This window comes from Stegostoma tigrinum, chromosome 25, assembly GCF_030684315.1.
Source record: "Stegostoma tigrinum isolate sSteTig4 chromosome 25, sSteTig4.hap1, whole genome shotgun sequence".
NCBI lineage: Eukaryota > Metazoa > Chordata > Chondrichthyes > Orectolobiformes > Stegostomatidae > Stegostoma > Stegostoma tigrinum.
Window position 1 is genome coordinate 45,969,262 of NC_081378.1, and position 19,210 is coordinate 45,988,471.

The following is a 19,210-nucleotide window of genomic DNA, read 5'->3' on the forward strand; positions in this document are numbered from 1 at the left end:
ATAAAACAAGATTCCAATGGTATGCTGTTCCAATAAATACAATTCCCACTTATATGAAATTTTAAAAATACGTAGAATTTGGTTTCTCAAAATTATGGCCAGGTTACAAGTCTTCCAAAATGTTCTGTGCCTTCTCTGTTGAATGGTCTGTCAGGAATACCTTCTCTGTCAATTATTCTGTAAGGAATATTAACTAGTTGTGCTGTAGGTACCTTTGATTTAGATGCTGCTTTCTCTAAGACTTAGAGGAGACCGTCAGAGCCAGCAGTTCTGTCTTGAGAACTGAGAGCTGTTAACTCTGGCAGATGGCAATTAGTTCTCATTCTTTGTGCAGTTGCCTTCTTCTTATATATCCTTGATGACATACAATTTCTTACAGTAGAATTGGTCCTTTGTTGTCAAAACCATCAGATTTAAATTTAATTGGTTTTTGGTATCTAAGTGCCTGGTTCAAATTGATTGGCTAAATTCAAAACTTGTCTTGATAACAAAACAAAACCACTGCTTGGCCTGCAAAGTGTATGACCTTTTAACACAGATGTTTCAATTCAGGTGCTCTCTGTGTTCTTGCAAACTTTCAACTTGCTCACAGACGTCCATTTAAAATCTCTAATCATGGAAAAAGTACATCGTCTTTTAAAGGGACCACATACTGCTTTCCCCCCTAACATTTTGCAAACACCAAATGCTAATTCCTGCCTCCCAATCCACAAGTATTCTACACAACTTCGCAACACCTACCCCTTAAGAAAAAAAATTAACCATCGTTATGAAAAGATACCTTCATCTTCTTTTTCTTTTAAAGCCTTAACTCCATTACATCACTACAGTCATATCTCATTCATCTAGATTTACACATTTCATACTAATTCTACACATAGACAACATTGAACACTACCATTTCTATCTTATAGAAACATCTTTCTTTTAAACCAACAATAAAGTATCTGAAATATTTTCACAAGCCGCAACGTGTAAAATTTGTAAATGCTTGTAACATCAGAGTCCAATTAAACAGTTTCGTGTTCTTGTCCTTAAATCTTTCCAGAAATGTCAATGGTTTATGATCCATATACACAACCATCTCTGATGCATTGTTAGCAGCATAAATATTAAGCTGTTGTACGGCCATTACCAAACTCAATAACTCTTGTTCAATGATTGAATTTCTTTGTTCTGGTGGATATTGTCTTTTTTGAGAAGCAACTAATTGGCCTTTCAATTCCACAATCACCCTCCTGTAACATCATAACTCCAACACCCACATCACTTGCATCAATGGCGACTTTGAAGGGCTTCAAAAAATTTGGCTCAGCTAAAACTGTTGCAGTGATTAACACTGCTTTTAAATTCTCAAATACCTCCTGGCGTTGTTCTGTCCACTGACATTTTGTTTTCATTTTTAACAAATCTGTCAACAGTACCATGGTACAAATTTCCTGCAGAATCCACTCAGTCCTAAAAATCAAAGTGCTTTCTTGTTTGAGAATGGTCTTAGAAATTACTTGATGGCCCTTGTCTTCACGTTTCTCTGTGACATCCATCCGTATCCAATGTTGTGCCCTAAGAATGTCACTTCCACCTTCGCAAATTCTGTTTTTGCCAAAGAGCATGGCCAAATTCTCCACGTAATCTTTCTGCAAATGACTAAAAGATCACTAAAACATCTATGTATTCAGCACAATTAGTCAATCCTGCAAGAACACTTTTCATAAGTCTTTGAAAACTGGCTGGTGTGTTTTTCATTCCAAAGTGTATTACCTTAAATTAACACAGCCATTTGGGGTAACAAAAGACAAAACTTTTTTTGGTCTCTCTGACAAAGGTACTTGTCAGTAACCATGAAGTAAGTCCATCATTGTGATGTAAGTGGCTTGTTCTGCCTTGTCCACACAGTCTTCCAGCCTTGGAATTGGGTATGAGTCAGATTTGATCAGGGTGTTGACCTTCCAATAGTCAGAATCATTGAGTACTATCAGGTTTGGGAACCAATGATTGACAAACTCCATTTGCTTTGACTCGGCTTTTTGACGTTTTCTTAGAGTATCGCTTGTAATTCCTTAAGAACCTGCACTGTTTTGATAGGATTAAGCCTGTCACAGTGTTGTTTATCAGAACAGCATTCACTACTATACGTGTATTATTGTGTTAGTCCTCCCCATTCTATTTCTACATATGTCCTCATAGCACTACAATGAGTGTTTCAGTTCAGCTTTCTGTTCTAGGGACAGATAGCTCACTACCCTATCCCATTCCTTAAGGACTTCCTCATTATTCAATTTATTCTGAGGCACAACAAAATCCAAATCATCTGGATTTTATTCCTCACTCTGAGTAGCAGTAACTAATATTTGTTTTTGCGGTTCCCTTTCCCTATCATAGTAAGGTTTCAGCATGTTCAAATAACATACCTGATAGATTTTTATCCTATCTGGCATCTTTACCAGATAATTCATCTGTCTTAACTTCTTCTCATTCTGATAGGATACACTAAACCTTGCTTTGGAGGAATCTCCTACCAGTGGTAATAGCACCAATACATTATCCCCATGGGCAAATTTATGAATTTTAGATTTCTTATCTGCTTCTTGCTTCATTATTTGTTGTACCCTGTTCAAATGTTGCGTAGCCAATTCACCTACTCTGTTTAATCTCTCTCTCACCTCAGATACATAATTCAACTATGAGATCTTGGACTTCGGACCTATCAACTTTTCCTTAATTATTTTTAAAGGCCATCTCTTACTTCTTGTCTAAAGATCAATTCAAATGGAGGAAACTGATTTGATTCATTTGGAGCATCTCTAACAGCAAGGAATATAAATGGGATACCTTTATCCCAATCATTTGGTAGTCCTGGCAATAAGCCCTCACCACTGTCTTTCGGGCCTGATGCCATCTGTTTAATGCTCCTGGGATTCAGAATCGCAAGCATTTGATTTAAAGTGTTGGATTTAGGAGGAAACGTACACAATCAATTATAACCCACATGAAAGGTTCTTCGAATGCAGAAATCGGCATCAAAGGTGCTGGTTTTGTTACTGCCTGTGGCTTTCCTACCATCTGACACGTATTGCAGGTATGGCAAAATTCAACCACATCTTTCTGTAATCCAGGCCAAGAGAAATGCTTTTCTATCTTAGCCTGAATCTCGCTCAATCCTGAATGATCTCCTGCAGTTAATTCATGTGCTACCCACAATATTTCCTGTCTGTGTGCTATTGGCAACACAACTGCCCATTTCTCATCTGCACTAACCTACCAAGTTCTCCATTTTTGCCATAAGATTTTATCTTTTGAGTAATAGCATTCTGGAATACATTCTGATTCCTTTACCATGTAGGCTTTATGATATAACTCTTTTATTGATGCATTTTTGTGTTGTAACTCCACTAATCTTTCATAACTAAACATCTTTGCCTGATCCTCTACCAGCCTAGGTATTTTCATACCATCTCATTAAACAGGATGTCAGGTAATGGACCTCAACTGCTTCATCTTTCTCTTTTGTTTTCCCTTCTTGTTCTAACTTCTGTCTGTGATATCTTGTCATCACACAGTCCAGAAAACTTCCAGGATATTTTTCTTTTAATTCCTCAGCTCCCTGGTTTTCTTTTGGCTTTTCAACTGAAATGGGCATCACTCCCATCTGTGATCCAGTGATATTGTTTCCAAGGACAAATTGCATTCCTGGAAGAGCCAATTTTTCTATCACTTCTGCTATTACATTCCCAGTCTTGATTGGACTTCCTAGCCTTATCTTACACAGAGCAACACTAATCAGATTATCACTCTCTCAGGCGATATTTCAGAAAGAGTGCAAATATTTTCATATTTACAGACTGACCATCTCCCATACCTTACAATATGTTAACTTCATTACCTACTCCCCTGCTCTTCCTGAGTAAACCTTATCGATACAGGTGAAGTCTTTGAAAAGACCAGGCACGATGTTACTTTCCAGCCCATGACTAGGCTGTGTACCCTCCTGTAGCTCCTCAACTTCTCCCGGGATTTCTTTCACTACCACAACTAATCTCACTGGTTCAGCCTTTTTTACCATATCATTTTTCCCAGTGTTTTTCTTAAACTACCAGCACTGTGACTTTGTGTGTCCCATCTCATCGCAGCAAAACCACCTGAGATCTGTCACCTCTTTTCTACCATGTTGGGTTTCTTTTTCATCCATGATAAACTGTTCCCAGGGTAATCTACTTGTTTTTTTTTTCATTGAAGGGCCTCCTTCTTTCCCAATTTCCATTCTTACATGGAATGAAATTGCTGTCGGAAGCTAGATTTCCAGTTATGCATATTCGTCCATCACTTCTGCAGCACCTCACACCGTTTAACTTTGTGTTCCTCAACACGAGTTCTTATCACTTCTGGAAGTGGGTCTTTAAACTCCTCCGGCAGAATAGTACCTCTAAAATCCTCATATGTCTTCATAATTTTTAATGTTCTCATCCATCTATTGAAGTTTCTCTATTTAATTCTTTCAAACTCAATGTAAGTCTGACCTGGTTCCTTTCTTGTATTTCTGAACCATTGTCAAAATGGGACCAATTCATAGACACTTAGGATATCCTATTTTATATCTTCATATTTTCCTGACACCTCCTCTGGCAGTGCTAAAACACTTCGCAATGCCTGCCTACTAACTGGCTCTGAATTGACATTATCCACAGACTCTGGCCATTTCATCTGTTTAGAAATGAAAAAGGCTTCTCCATCTTTTCCATCACCAAATTTTGATAACATTTTGATGTATTTGTATACATCCCTACCAGGCCTTAAGTTACAGTGGATTTGCTCACCATCACTCTCCTGCTCACTAAGTCTACCTTCTACCTTCATCTCCTTTTAAATTAACTTGCCTAACTAATTGTCAATTTCTGAAGTTCAAACTCTCTCTTTTTCTTTTTTACGTTCAAGCTGCTTCATCTTTTCCAACTCAAGCATTCTTTCCTTTTCTGTTTGCTCTGCTTTAAACTGCAATTCAAGCTGTTTCAGTTTCCTTTCTTTCCCTTCAGCTAGGGCTGTTCTTTCCCTTTCTTTCTTTTCTAACTCCAGCTGTCTTATTTGCAGTTTAATGTTTTCTAAGCCGTGTGCTCTTGACTGTTTATCTGATCAACCGAAATGCTTAGCTAAGTCTGTTACAATTTTAAATTTCTTGTTATCGCTAGTTAAATCCAATTCTTCCCTGTCTGCTAATTCTAAAAGTGTCTCCTTTTACTGACTTTCCAAACTTTCCTTTTTCCAAACTTCCTTGGCAAATTTGGGAAGCATTTTTGACCCCAGAACCTCTTTAGCCATTTCCCCACTTTTAACCAACAGTGAGCAACTGAAATTAATCGGATTTTCCACTTCTCACTCACGTTTTATTTAAAGATCTAGGACACTAATCACCAAATCTGATGAAATCTACTAGGACCTTTCATACCCTAAATCTGTTCAAATATATTAGGATCTGTACTAATCCATTCAGGCCTGTTCAAATCCTTTCAAATCCCAGACACGAGCCCCTTATCTGTTATAAAGTGGACATTGACCCCCTCTAAGGAAAAGGAGTGTGAAAAGTGATGTAACCTGGAATACAACAATTTCTAGTGGTCAAACAAAATAATTCCCTGACACTCACTTTAAAACAACAGTTTATTTATCTAGCTCTAACAGTGGATAAATTCACTAAACTAATAACAAATTGAATAAATCCCTTCTAACTATTAACTATTCCTGAACAAAACAATATTATAATGGTATGCTGTTCTAATAAATAAAAGTCCCACTTATTTAAATTTTAAAAAAACATCGAATTTGGCCTGCTGAAATTACAGTCAGGTTATATGTCTTCCGGAACGTTCTGTGCCTTCTCCATCGAATGGTCTGTCAGGAATGCATCCTTATACAAATGTTTTGCCAGGAATGTTTTCTCCATTGGTTCTTCTGTCAGGAAAATTAACTAGTTGTGCCGTAGGTACCTTTGATTTAGGTAACAAAGTGTGTAGCTGGATGAACACTGCAGGCCAAGCAGCATCTCGGGAGCACAAAAGCTGACGTTTTGGGCCTAGACCCTTCGGTGCTTTCTCTAAAACTTAGAGAAGACTGTGAGAGCTGGCAATTCTGTCTTCAGAGCTGCTAACTCTGGCAGATGGAAGTTAATTCTCCTGTCTTTGTCCAACTGCACTCTTCTTTTATACCCTTGATGACATATCAATTTCTTGCAATAGAATTGGCCCTGTGTTGTCAAAACCATCAGATTTAAATTTAACTGGTTTTTGGTATCTAAGTGCCTGGTTCAAATTGATTGGCTAAATTCAAAACTTGTTGTCTTGACAACAAAACAAAACTGCTACTTGACCTGCTAACTGTATGACCTTTTGATGCAAAGGTTTCAATTCAGATGCTCTCTGAGTACTTGCAAACTTTCAAGCTGCTCACAGATGCCCATTTAAAATCTCTAAGCATGGAAAAAGCACATCATCTTTTAAAGGGGCCGTGCACTGCTTTCCAGCCTAACATTTTACAAACACCAAATTCTAATTTCCTGCCTCCAATCCACAAATCTTCTACCAAATTTTGCAACATAACCTAGGAAGTTACAGAGAGTATTAAGTTGTTAGAAAAAGCATATAAGGAGGTCAAAGTCAGTGATGGCCTTGAAGACTGGGATAAATTCAGAAACCAGCAAAGGAGGCCTAAAAAGATAATAAAAACAGAGAATATTTTCTGTGAATATCATTTAGTGAGAAATATAAAAATTGACAATAAGAGCTTCTTTAAATATATAAAAAGGAAGAGAGAGGTCAAAGTGAACATTGGCCCCTTGGAAAATGAATATGTGGAGATGGTTTTGGGGAATAAGGAAATGACAGAGCAATTAAACAGATATCTTGCATCTGTCTTTACACTGGGAGATACTTTGAACACTAAAAAGTATGGGGGAGGAACTAAATTGTTTAACCTCTCTAAAGAAATAGTATTAGAGGAACTAATAGGCCTTAAGGCAGATAGATCCCCTGACCCTAATGTTTTGTATCCTAGGATTCTAAAAGAGCCAGCTACAGAGAGAGTAGAATGATTGCATGTTCCAAAAAATCATTTGATTCTGGGGAAATACTGTAGAATTGGAAAATTGCCAAGGTGACACACCTATTCAAAGAGGGAGGGAGACAAAAATGGAGTAATTATAGATCAATTAGTCTAATATCTATTGTTGGGAAAGTATTGGATCAATTGCGAAAGAAATAACTGCAGAACATATGAAAAATCAAAACTAATCAGAGTCAGCAAGGCTTCATGAAAGGTAAATGGAGTCTGACAAATTTATTACAGATTTTCAATGAAAACTCAAACAAAGTGGATAGAGGGGAACAAATTGACGTGTTGCATTTGGACTTCCAGAAGATATTTGACAAGGTATCTCACAAAAGGTTAAATCATATGATAATGGCCCACGGTGTTGGAGGTGGCATATTGGAATGGTTAGAGAATTGGCAAATGGACAGGAAACAATGAGTGGAGATAAGGTGTTCCAGAGGAGGTCCACAGGTTTCAGTTCTGGGACCATAACTGTTTGTAATATATACTAATGACTTGGAGAAGGGAAGTGAAAGTAATGTAGCCAAATTTGTGGAAGACACAAAAAAAGGTGCAAAAGTAGGTTGTGAGAGGGATGAAACAGTTTGAAGAGACATTGATAGGTTAAGTAAGTGGGAAAAATGTTGGCTTATGAAAATATTTGTGGGAAATGCAAAGTTGTTGAATTGGAAGGGAGAACAAAAGAACAGAATATGACTAAAATGGAGAAAAACTGCAGAAAGCCAGAACAAAAAGGGACTTGGGGAAACTTGTACATGAAATACAGAAAGCTAGTATAGAGGTGCAGGAGGTAATCAGGAAGGCTAAGGGAATGTTGGTCCTTACTTCAAGGGCTTTGGAGTGTGAAAGTTGGGAAGTCTTACTGCAACTGCACAAGGTGCTGGTGGGCCACATTTGGAGCACTGTGAGCAATTTTGATCCCTTTATTTGAGGAAAGGTATCATTTCATTGGAGGCAGTTCTGAGAAGTTTCATTAGGCTGATTCCTGGTATAGCGGGATTGTCTTGTGAGTAAAGATTAAACAGGTAGGGACTCTATTCACTGGAGAATAAGACCATAAGACGTAGGAGTGGAAGTAAGGCCATTCGGCCCATCAAGTCCACTCCGCCATTTAAATCATGGCTGATGGGCATTTCAACTCCACTTCCCTGCACTCTCCCCGTAGCCCTTGATTCCTTTTGAGATCAAGAATTTGTCGATCTCTGCCTTGAAGGCATCCGACGTCCCGGCCTCCACTGCACTCCATGGCAATGAATTCCACAAGCCCACCAATCTCTGGCTGAAGAAATGTCGTCTCATTTCAGTTTTAAATTTACCCCTTCTAATTTTAAGGCTGTGCCCACGGGTCCTAGTCTCCCTGCCTAACGGAGACAACTTCCTAGCGTCCACCCCTTCTAAGCCATATGTCATCTTGTAAGTTTCTGTTAGATCTTCCCCCAACCTTCTAAACTCTAATGAGTACAATCCCAGGATCCTTAGCCGTTCATCATACATTAAACCTACCATCCCAGGGATCATCCGTGTGAATCTCCGCTGGACACGCTCCAGGGCTAGTATGTCCTTCCTGAGGTGTGGGGCCCAAAATTGGACACAGTATTCTAAATGGGGCCTAACTAGAGCCTTATAAAGCCTCAGAAGCACATCGCTGCTTTTATATTCCAAACCTCTTGAGATAAACAACATGAGAGGTGATCTGATTGAAACACACAGGATTCTTAAGGGGCTTGACTGTGTAAACGCTGAGAAGATGTTTCCCCTCATAGGGGAGTCTATGGCCAGAAGGTATAATTTTGGAATCAAGGACCATCAATTTAAGACTGGGTTGAGGAGGGATTTCTTCACTCAGTGGGTTGAGTCCTAGCAATCCCTTGCCACAGAGAGCTGTGGGGGTGGAGTCCTGATGTATATTTAAGGCTGATTCTTGATCAGTTGAGAATGCAAGGGCAGGAAAGTGATCCTGAGGAATGGAGAGAGATAATGGGAACTGCAGATGCTGGAGATTCCAAGATAATAAAATGTGAGGCTGGATGAACACAGCAGGCCAAGCAGCATCTCAGGAGCACAAAAGCTGACGTTTCGGGCCTAGACCCTTCATCAGAGAGGGGGATGGGGGGAGGGAACTGGGAGCTTTTGTGCTCCTGAGATGCTGCTTGGCCTGCTGTGTTCATCCAGCCTCACATTTTATTATCTTGGAATCTCCAGCATCTGCAGTTCCCATTATCTCTGATACTATTTTAACCTCACTGCGAAGCCTCTTCCAGGGATGCCTAACCTGAAGAAGTTACCCTCCTCCCTCCGGACCAACCTCAGGGAATCTCTCTCCCATTGGCTCTCCATCTTCGGTCCGCCTCCCCCTCTCTCCCTATTTATTCCAGTTCCCTCCCCCCATCCCCCTCTCTGATGAAGGGTCTAGGCCCGAAACGTCAGCTTTTGTGCTCCTGAGATGCTGCTTGGCCTGCTGTGTTCATCCAGCCTCACATTTTATTATCTTGGAATCTCCAGCATCTGCAGTTCCCATTATCTCTGATACTATTTTAACCTCACTGCGAAGCCTCTTCCAGGGATGCCTAACCTGAAGAAGTTACCCTCCTCCCTCCGGACCAACCTCAGGGAATCTCTCTCCCATTGGCTCTCCATCTTCGGTCCGCCTCCCCCTCTCTCCCTATTTATTCCAGTTCCCTCCCCCCATCCCCCTCTCTGATGAAGGGTCTAGGCCCGAAACGTCAGCTTTTGTGCTCCTGAGATGCTGCTTGGCCTGCTGTGTTCATCCAGCCTCACATTTTATTATCTTGGAATCTCCAGCATCTGCAGTTCCCATTATCTCTGATACTATTTTAACCTCACTGCGAAGCCTCTTCCAGGGATGCCTAACCTGAAGAAGTTACCCTCCTCCCTCCGGACCAACCTCAGGGAATCTCTCTCCCATTGGCTCTCCATCTTCGGTCCGCCTCCCCCTCTCTCCCTATTTATTCCAGTTCCCTCCCCCCATCCCCCTCTCTGATGAAGGGTCTAGGCCCGAAACGTCAGCTTTTGTGCTCCTGAGATGCTGCTTGGCCTGCTGTGTTCATCCAGCCTCACATTTTATGATCCTGAGGAATGTCAGATCAGCAATGGTCCTACTGAATGGTGGAGCAGGTCAGAGAAGCCAAACAGCCTTCTTCTGTTCCTATTTCTTACAGTCTTATGATTCTGCACCATTGTCAATTTTGTTTTCTCTCTCTCTTTCCAGTGGGCTTGCACTCTCTGTTCTTGCTGTCTCTGCTGCTGGAGATACCTGGCACTGACAGCATCCCTCTCTGAGCAGACTGGTTAGAAAATATCTTTGAAGTTGAGGATTGCAGTGCTGACATTGCAAGTGTTGGTGGGTGGGCGGGGGGTCTGACCCTGGCGAGTCACTGGCGTCCATCCCCGCCCCCCCTTACCTGCAGGTAGCTCCGCGGGGCTCTGTCAGTGCCTCCAACTCGTCCAATCACCGAGACTGACATGTGGCCGCTGTAGCTCTACCCGTCCTGCCAGAGGGACCTGTCGGAGAGCATTTAAAGAGGCAAGGACCAGAGAATAGCATCACACACTCTCTCTCCGCCTGCAAAGTGAACATTGACGAACAGGAGATGAAGGTGAGAGAGATTTGCTCCGTGGTCCTGCTTGCTTCACCGTACTGTATAGATAACAGACTGATTTAAACAGGAAGGAATCTTTCAATATCCAGCACAGGCAGGTTCTGAAGGGGTCTGTTTCTTCGGACTTGCTTCAAAACAAGCGCCACTCTGGGTTCAGTCTTGACTGTAGAAGTTTATTCGGACGGTGAAAGCAAAAAAAGACACGTTCCTTTTTTTTGTTTATTATGACAATTAATTTTTGACAGAGCGGCACAGTGAAAAGTTGCCCCGGATATTCACTGAGCTATTCCCTCTCTTTCTTGTGCAGGGTCTGGGGGCTGTCACCGCTCACACTCTCCTGCTGCTGCTTCTAACTTCATTCACGGTGCAGACCCGGGGCGCTCCGCAGGTACCCACGCCAACTTGTTCTAGGCGCGCCTTTCCTCTCAGCTCGTTTATCGTGTTCACGCTTCGTCTTCCAGACTCTTTTGAAAACAAACCCCCTGACCAGTTGATGCTTCTTGTTTGTGTAGGTTCGCTTTCAGAGACGTAATTGGACACCGCAGGCAATGCTGTATTTGAAAGGAGCACGTAAGTGAACTCTGAATTGAACTGCTCTCTTTACAATACGGCTCCCAGTCAGATCCATGGTCTGTACAGTAATTGTTTCTCAAATACTTGTTTCAACTCGTTTTAAACCTTTGCGTTTTGCTTATACCTCATTTCTAAACAAAGGACAGGCGAGTGCAGAAACAAGCTGGTGACAATCCACAGATAATGCCTGCCCTGCTGAGTTTTCCCAGCATTTCCAACACCCGCATTTCTTTCGTTATAAGAAAACGCTGATAAAGAGCCGTACTGAATTCGAGGCGCTAACTGCTTTTCTCCCCCCTCTCTCCCTACCGATGCTGCCAGATCTGCCGAGTTTCTCCAGCGCTTTCCGTTTTCTGTTTGTGATAAGCTAAATGAGAGCTGGAACCGTATCATTTTAATGGCTGCCCAGAGATTGCAGAATTCTTATGTCTCATGGATTATTATTATTTATCATATCAATCACTAATATCAGTTTTGTATTACTATTGCATAACTGTGTACATAAATCACAAGGGTTTAAAACTAATTGTTTTGGTGTTTTTTTTAAATTCAATAATAGCATCTGAAGTAACTAGAATAGCAGTTCCCACGATAAACTGATGGATTGAAATGATGCTGATAGAAGCTTTCCATAATGTTGACTTCTATCCTTCCATTCGTTAATATGCAATAAATCCTTACTGACTTCTCAAAATAAACTATTTCAGGCCTGTTTAGTTTTATACCATGTGGAGGGCAAATGGAATGCCCCCTCAACTTACAAAACACTGACCGAGCTTGAGGAGAACTGAGTTTACAAAGTGTGGAGCTGGACGAACACAGCAGGCCAAGCAGCATCTCAGGAGCACAAAAGCTGACGTTTCAGGGGTCTAGGCGTGAAAAAAACAGCTTTTGTGCTCCTAAGATGCTGCTTGGCCTGCTGTGTTCATCCAGCTCCACACTTTGTTATCTTGGATTCTCCAGCATCTGCAGTTCCCATTATCTCGGAGAACTGAGTTAACTGGGTTTGGACGGTCCGGGAAGCCGAGAGGCACAATTTAAAACCCATTTGCTCCGCTCTTGCCTGAATACAGCTGGAGACCGTGGGGGTTAAAATTTTCCCATTTCCAATGAACCATGTGGGCTCGAAACGTTAGTTTGAGCCCTCTCCACGGATGCTGTCTAACCCGCTGTGAAGAAGGGTCTCGGCCCGAAACGTCAACTTCCCTGCTCCTCTGATACTGCGTGGCCTGCGGTGTTCAGCCAGCTCCGTGTTATCTGTGATTTACAACGTATTTCTTTTCTTTGCTTTCAGTTCAGATTCCAGTATCTGCAGTAACTTGCTCCTAAACTCACGGTTAGCAGAACATTTCACAAGTCACAGAATGAAAGGCTGCCGGTAAAATGTACAAAGTCAAAACGGGCAGGATTATGAGACTTCTACACGTTTGAGAAAATAGTATTTCAAATATCCCTTCACAATTCTCATTACAGAGGGACGTCGGTTCATTGCGGATGGTGGTAACGATGGGGACCTCTTTGAAAAAATAGATATTGGTAAGAGATAGAATTGGATACATAATCGGCGAGAAATGTCTAAATATCTTAACCGCGCCCCTATACTTCTCAAACTAGTATTGGTATGACGTGGGTTATTTTCAGTCCTGCATTCCATTGTACAGATATAATCATTCTCTTGTCTATTGGCAGAAACCAGAAGCCAAAACACCAACCCATTAACTCTATCAGAAGCAACAGCGATACTACTGGCTTCCATCAGACAGGCACAGCTAGAAGGCAAGTGTTTTTTTTATTTGCAGATAACCAAATGTTTGTTGTTCACTGGGGCATGTAGACTTACAAACCTGCAACATACCAACAGAAGGGGTTGGGAAGACCAGTGGTTACTCATTTGCTCGTCTCACCTACAGTGCTCCACAAACCTGCAGTAATGTTAACTCCTGAACAGTTCAGATTCTATTTAACTACCTTCCAAATCATTGTAAGGTCGCTTCAACAGCTGCAAGGAAATCTGTAAAAACCAAAAGAAAACTGCAGGTGCTGTAAATCAGGAACAGCAACAAAGCTGCTGGAAAAGCTCAGCAGGTCTGGCAGCATCTGTGAAGGAGAAAACAGAGTTAATATTTTGGGTCTGGTGACCCTTCCGCAGAACCAGTTCTGAGGAAGGGTCACCAGACCTGAAACGTTAACTCTGTTTTCTCCTTCGTAGATGCTGCCCGACCTACTGAGATTTTCCAGCAACTTTGTTTTTGTTGTGCAAGGAAATCTATTTCTTAAGTGAATCTAGTATTTTGCTTTTTCCAAGCGGAATTTAGTTAGAGTTGTTATCATGTTCAGTATGAAGGGGTAAAGTTTGTGCAAGGGATTCTAGATTATATTAGAAACTTACTGTTCACTTAATGTACGTGTCGATCCCCGCGGAGCTTAATTAGGTCCTTTTGAGATTTCACGTCAGATGGAAATAGATCACAGGACTACCTCAGCCAAAGATTCATTTAGGGCTGAATAAAGCAATACAGTACACCCATGATACCATATCCCAGATAAAGAAGAATTTGAAGTCTTGTGAAAGTTCTAAAGGGTGGGAACCATAGATCTACCCTGAACTCCTTTCAAATGGGGGTCTATGCTTGTAGGCATGGTGACTCAATGGTTAGCACTGCTACCTCACAGTGCCAGGGATTCCAGCCTTGGGCAACTGTCTGTGTGGAGTTTGCATGTTCTCCCTTTGTCTGAGTGGCTTTTCTCCAGGTGCTCTGGATTCCTCCCACAGTCCAGAAGATGTGCAGGGTAGATGGATTGGCCATGCTAAATTGCCCATAGTGTCTAGGGTGGGAAATGTAAGCACAGTGGAGGGCCAGTATGGACTTGATGGGCTGAATGGTCTGCTTCCACACTAGGGATTCTATGAAATGAGAGGATTTGCTCAATTTTAATTTAAATATGGCAGCTCATACTGAGAAATTTGTTTCACTTTTGTCAAGAATCCTCTATTATCCCACCCTCCCAAATTAAAAGAATATGTGAACTGAGTAGGTGAATATTGTCAGACTCTTTGATGACAGTAGGCATCACTGCAAAGCTTAATTCATGTCTTTGTTAACATATTTATGGAGTTAGAAAGCATCAGAGCTCATATGCCTCTACTAATACTTACTTTCCCCCCTATTCACTTCCATTCAAGACAGACTGTTCCACATTTAGGGATTCTATGAAAACAGGCCCAACAGATCCACACTGACCATTGGAGCATTCCACTCAGACCCATCCCCCTATAACCCACTTAATCTACACATCCCTGAACACTATAGGCAATTTAGCATGGCCAATCCACCTACCCTGCACATCTTCGGACTGTGGGAGGAAACTGGAGCACCCGGAGGAAACACACACAGACATGGGGAGAATGTGCAAACTCCACACAGACAGCTGCCCAAGGGCGGAATTGAACCTGGATCCCTCATGCTGTGAGGCTGCAGTGCTAACCATTGAGCCACCGTGCTGTCTCCTGTTGCATGTTCATCACAAACAAGAACTAAACTTGACATTTTCCTGGTTAGTAAGTCAGGCATGACACCAATCACTCACTGAGACATTAGGAAATTTGTACACAATTACATAATTAAAAGACCACATGGTAGGGTTTGAGAGAGAGCAGGGGAGTGCTGTTATGTCACACCAGCTCAGCAAAGTACATTAACTGCTTATGGATGTCATTTGCTGTTTTGTGGGTCCTTCTCATATAGTCATTGGCTGCTTCACTTTCCTCCCAAAATATTGATGGACTTCAACATTCATTCATTGGTTGTGAGCTGGTTTGGGACAGAGGGGTGTTACATCAATTCAAATTCATTTATGGTCATCCTTGATTTAGAAAATCTGAAGTCTGTCTGACCTGAAGGTGGGTTGTCAAGTAGCACCAGTGAACTGCTTAAGAGTCAGTATGAGGCACATTTATACTCCTTGGTAGGTTAGTTGCCTTCTTTGTGTCTGCTGCCAAATAAATTGCAAGATGCGGGAATAGTTCTAAAGGAGTGAAGCATCTGCACATGTTACATTTTAGTTCAAAATTGTTCAGCTATTTTATGATGTCACTGAAACAGGTGGGATTTGAACTCATGGCTCCTGGCCCAGATATGGGGTGTGTTACCTCTTCAGCACAACAGGTCTCACCACAAACCTTACATTTTCAAAACTTTAACCTATTTTTCTAATCAACCTGTTCAGATGTGTTCTGACAAGCCTCAAGAGCAGCTGGGATTTAAACCTGGCACTCCCAGGCCAGGTACTGACGCTACCACTGCATGACAAAAGTCTCCTCTGCAAACCTGAAACACTTGTTTAAAGAGATAATGGGAACTGCAGATGCTGGAGAATCCAAGATAACAAAGTGGGGAGCTGGATGAACACAGCAGGCCCAGCAGCATCTCAGGAGTACAAAAGCTGACGTTTCGGGCCTAGACCCTTCATCAGAGCTCGGGGGTCTAGGCCCGAAACGTCAGCTTTTGTGCTCCTGAGATGCTGCTGGGCCTGCTGTGTTCATCCAGCCTCACATTTTATTATCTTATACACTTGTTTAAAGATGTAGGTAAGCTTGGCAGTCAATTTAATATCGCTAGCACAATATCTTTTGGGAAAAATCAGGAGAAATTAACAGGGACACAGATGGACAAATTTAAATAAAATCTTCGCTAGCTCTCCTTTAACAACAGATAATGCTATCTTACTTGGTTTGAGTTTTTTGATGAGATAGCAGAGGAGGTAGACAAGTGCAATGTTAAAACGGTGTTTGATAAAGGATCATATATTAGACTTTTTAGGAGGTTTTGTGATGTTTTCAATGTTGAACCACACAGGTTGATGCTATTCAAAGCATTGCCTTGAGGAACCAAAGAATGATTGTCACCTAGTTTTGCAAACAGAAAGCACACATACAAATGTTGCAACAGTTTGGACTGAACAAAATAGGGAACAGGCAAAAATGTGTTTTTTTTTTAAAGTAACACTCAGCTTCTGCATGACCAAATGACAATTGGTAATATGAAAAGCATTGATGGGACATGGGAAAAGAACAAACGAGACGACTAGCTGGATTGCTCATTAGACAAGACAGTGGAGACCTGAAGGGATGAATGGTGTCCTAGTGTGTAACTTCATTGTGGCCTTCTCCATCCTAGATTTACCCTATTCTACCAAATAATTGGCTTTTATCACAACTTCCTTGCCACACTTAGACAAAGTTTTTTAATCACAGCAATGCTTTTGTAAATAGGATCCATTTTAATGATCAAATTCATTCACCTATGAACAAAAAAGTGTTCACAAGGAATGCAGATAGGTACAAAAGGTTGTTTGAATTTTTTATTTGCTTCGCTCTTCGCTCAAAGTCAGTCATAAAGATGTTATTTCTTCCACAACTGGCACAGGGACAAAATTGGAGAAGGGACAGTTAAGAAAATCAATAACACAAGCATTATGGGGTTTAGTGTGGGGGTGCAATTGATCTGATAACTACTTCAGGCACAAGTCAACCTAGAATTAGCAACTACCCAATTTACTCATTCCAATAGATTTGAACAACGACCCCTATGAATTATCACTCATTTGAGTTTTTTTTGGAATTACAGGTGAGAATGAGGAAAGTGCACAACAGCATTTTTGGCAAGAGAAGCCAAATTGGAGAAAATTACTCGTCTAACCTTTTGAAACACTTCTGCAAACTTGGGTTTTCTCCCCCACATCTACTAGATTTCATCTGTGTCATGTGACTCTGTACCAAGTGGTTACAAAACATGTCTAAGTTATTAATGAATTGTACATGACAATTCATAATCTGTTTTATTAAACTGCCTGAAATGTGGAATTGTTTAAATGAATTAAAAGTCTTTGAATGTTAATCATTACTGCTGAGAGTTAGGACTTTCAAAATTACATTCAGCTCAACATTAGTGAAATTTAAATCAAAAAGATGATCATGTTCTTCATCGAATGGTCAGCATTTTTGCGGTTTTAAATTAAACAAGTCTTAATTTAAAATATAGAGCATAGTTTTGTGTAATAAATAATCTGGCAACATACACAGACTGCCATTTTAATATAATTATGAAAATTGACATGTGAAGTTATCTTTTAGAACTACTTGCTTCTCACTACGTTTAATTATTGAAGACCATCGTAAAGTTAGTTTATCAATGTACAATATACACTCTTAAGCCAAAGCTAAGTTCAGGTCAGCTCTTTCAAGAGCTCAGTGTAACTTGAAGCCTTTAGAAGCTGAAGGAATTTGCAAATTAATTACTGCTGAGACAAAGAAAACAAGGCATTCAGTTCGTACTGAGCAAAGGAGCTAAATGGACAAGCATATGGATGTACATGGAATAGTGTAGGTTAGATGGGCTTCAGGTTGGTATGACAGGCCGGCACAACATCGAAGGGCCTGTACTGTGCTCTAATGTTCTATGTTCTAATGACAAGAACAGCTGCCTCGTTTGAGGGGCCATGATCATCAAGGCACCAGATGATCGCTTGTGGTGCATTGATATGTCCCTACTTCTGAGCCAGGAAAACCAGGTTCAAGTCCCACTTGCTTCAGCATTGTGTCATAACATCTCTGAACTGGTTGGCAGATATTTCAAGCAGGGTTTTTTTTGTGCTGGTTGACCAGGATACTGTGGATAGCTGCCCTGCTCATCTTGGGATTTGTCAAGGAATCTTCCCAGTTGCCAAGAAACTTGTAAAAACAGAGTATTATTCAAATTGAAAATTCAAAATGTTGCTGAGCAGAGAGATCTGGAAGTTGTTGTACATCAGTTACAAATAGCTAACACTGATGTCCAGCATATAACAAAGGAGATAGTTCAAGAAAGGTTCACTAGACTGATTCCTGGGATGAAGGGGCTATTTTATTAGGAAAGGTTAAGCAGGTTGGGTCTACACCATTAGGGTTAAAAAGTAAGATACGTCCTTATCGAAACATAAAAATTGAAAGAGTATTTGACAAGGTAGATACTGAAAGGGTATTTTTTTCACAGGATATTCCAAAACCAGGGGACAGAGTTTCAAAATAAGGGAGAAGGTAGGACCACTCAAGGCTAAAGGAGGGAAGTCGCTCTTGCGGTCAGAGGATGTGGGAGAGATCCTAAATGAGTACTTTGCATCATTATTCACTCAGGAGAAGGATATGGAGAATGGTGAGATTTGTGTGGAGCATGCTAATATGCTAGGTCATTTTCAGATCAGGAAAGAATTGGTGTTGGACCTTTTGAAGAGCATTAAGATGGAAAAGTGCTCAGAACCCGATAGTATCCAACCCAGGTTATTACAAGAAGCAACAGTGGTGATTGCTAGGGCCTTGACCAAGATCTTTGTATCCTTGCTAGCCACTGGAGAGGTGCAGTTGCGTCTAGATGGGATGCTCTTCAGAGTCAGTGTGGATTTATTAGGCCAAACAGACTGTTTCTATGGAACTTATGGATAGGAGTTACATAACGTTTGGACAGACATGGCCTAATTAGTGACAAGCAGCATGGTTTTGTGTGAGGCAGGACAGGTCTTACTAACTTGATTGAATTTTTCAAAAGGTGATCAACGAGGGCAGACTAGTGGATGTTGTCTACATGGGCTACAATAAGGCTTTCGACAAGGTCCCTCAGGGTAGGCTCACCCAGAAGATTTAGGTGTACAGCATCCACAGTAACTTGGGTGCACGGATTCAGAATTGGCTTGCCCATAGAAGGCAGGGGGTAAGTGGTGAAAAAGGTATTTTTCATGCTGGAGGTCCATGGCTAGTGGTGTTCCACAGGGATCCATATTGGGATCTCTGGTGTTTGCGGTTTTACATACATGAGTTAGATTAAAATGTAGACACATGGGTTATTTAAGTTTGCAGACAATACAGAGATCAGTGGAGTTGTGGAGTA

At 41.2% G+C, this 19,210-nt stretch overlaps 1 protein-coding gene across 2 annotated transcripts; it reads left to right on the top strand.

Moving 5' to 3' along the window:
• The first annotated feature begins 10,588 nt into the window (after nt 1-10,588).
• spx (spexin hormone) lies at nt 10,589-17,147 on the top strand. 2 transcript variants are annotated; one of them, XM_048554571.2, is made up of 6 exons: nt 10,590-10,715; nt 11,026-11,106; nt 11,231-11,288; nt 12,765-12,827; nt 12,981-13,067; nt 16,919-17,147. In XM_048554571.2, the coding sequence occupies exons 1-6, from the start codon at nt 10,710-10,712 to the stop codon at nt 16,987-16,989; spliced, it is 366 nt and encodes a 121-aa protein (XP_048410528.1). In that variant the 5' UTR covers nt 10,590-10,709; the 3' UTR covers nt 16,990-17,147. The 2 variants fall into 2 exon arrangements, with proteins under 2 accessions (XP_048410529.1, XP_048410528.1); XM_048554572.2 differs by lacking the exon at nt 11,026-11,106 and having other exon boundaries at nt 10,589-10,715.
• The last annotated feature ends 2,063 nt before the right edge of the window (nt 17,148-19,210 follow it).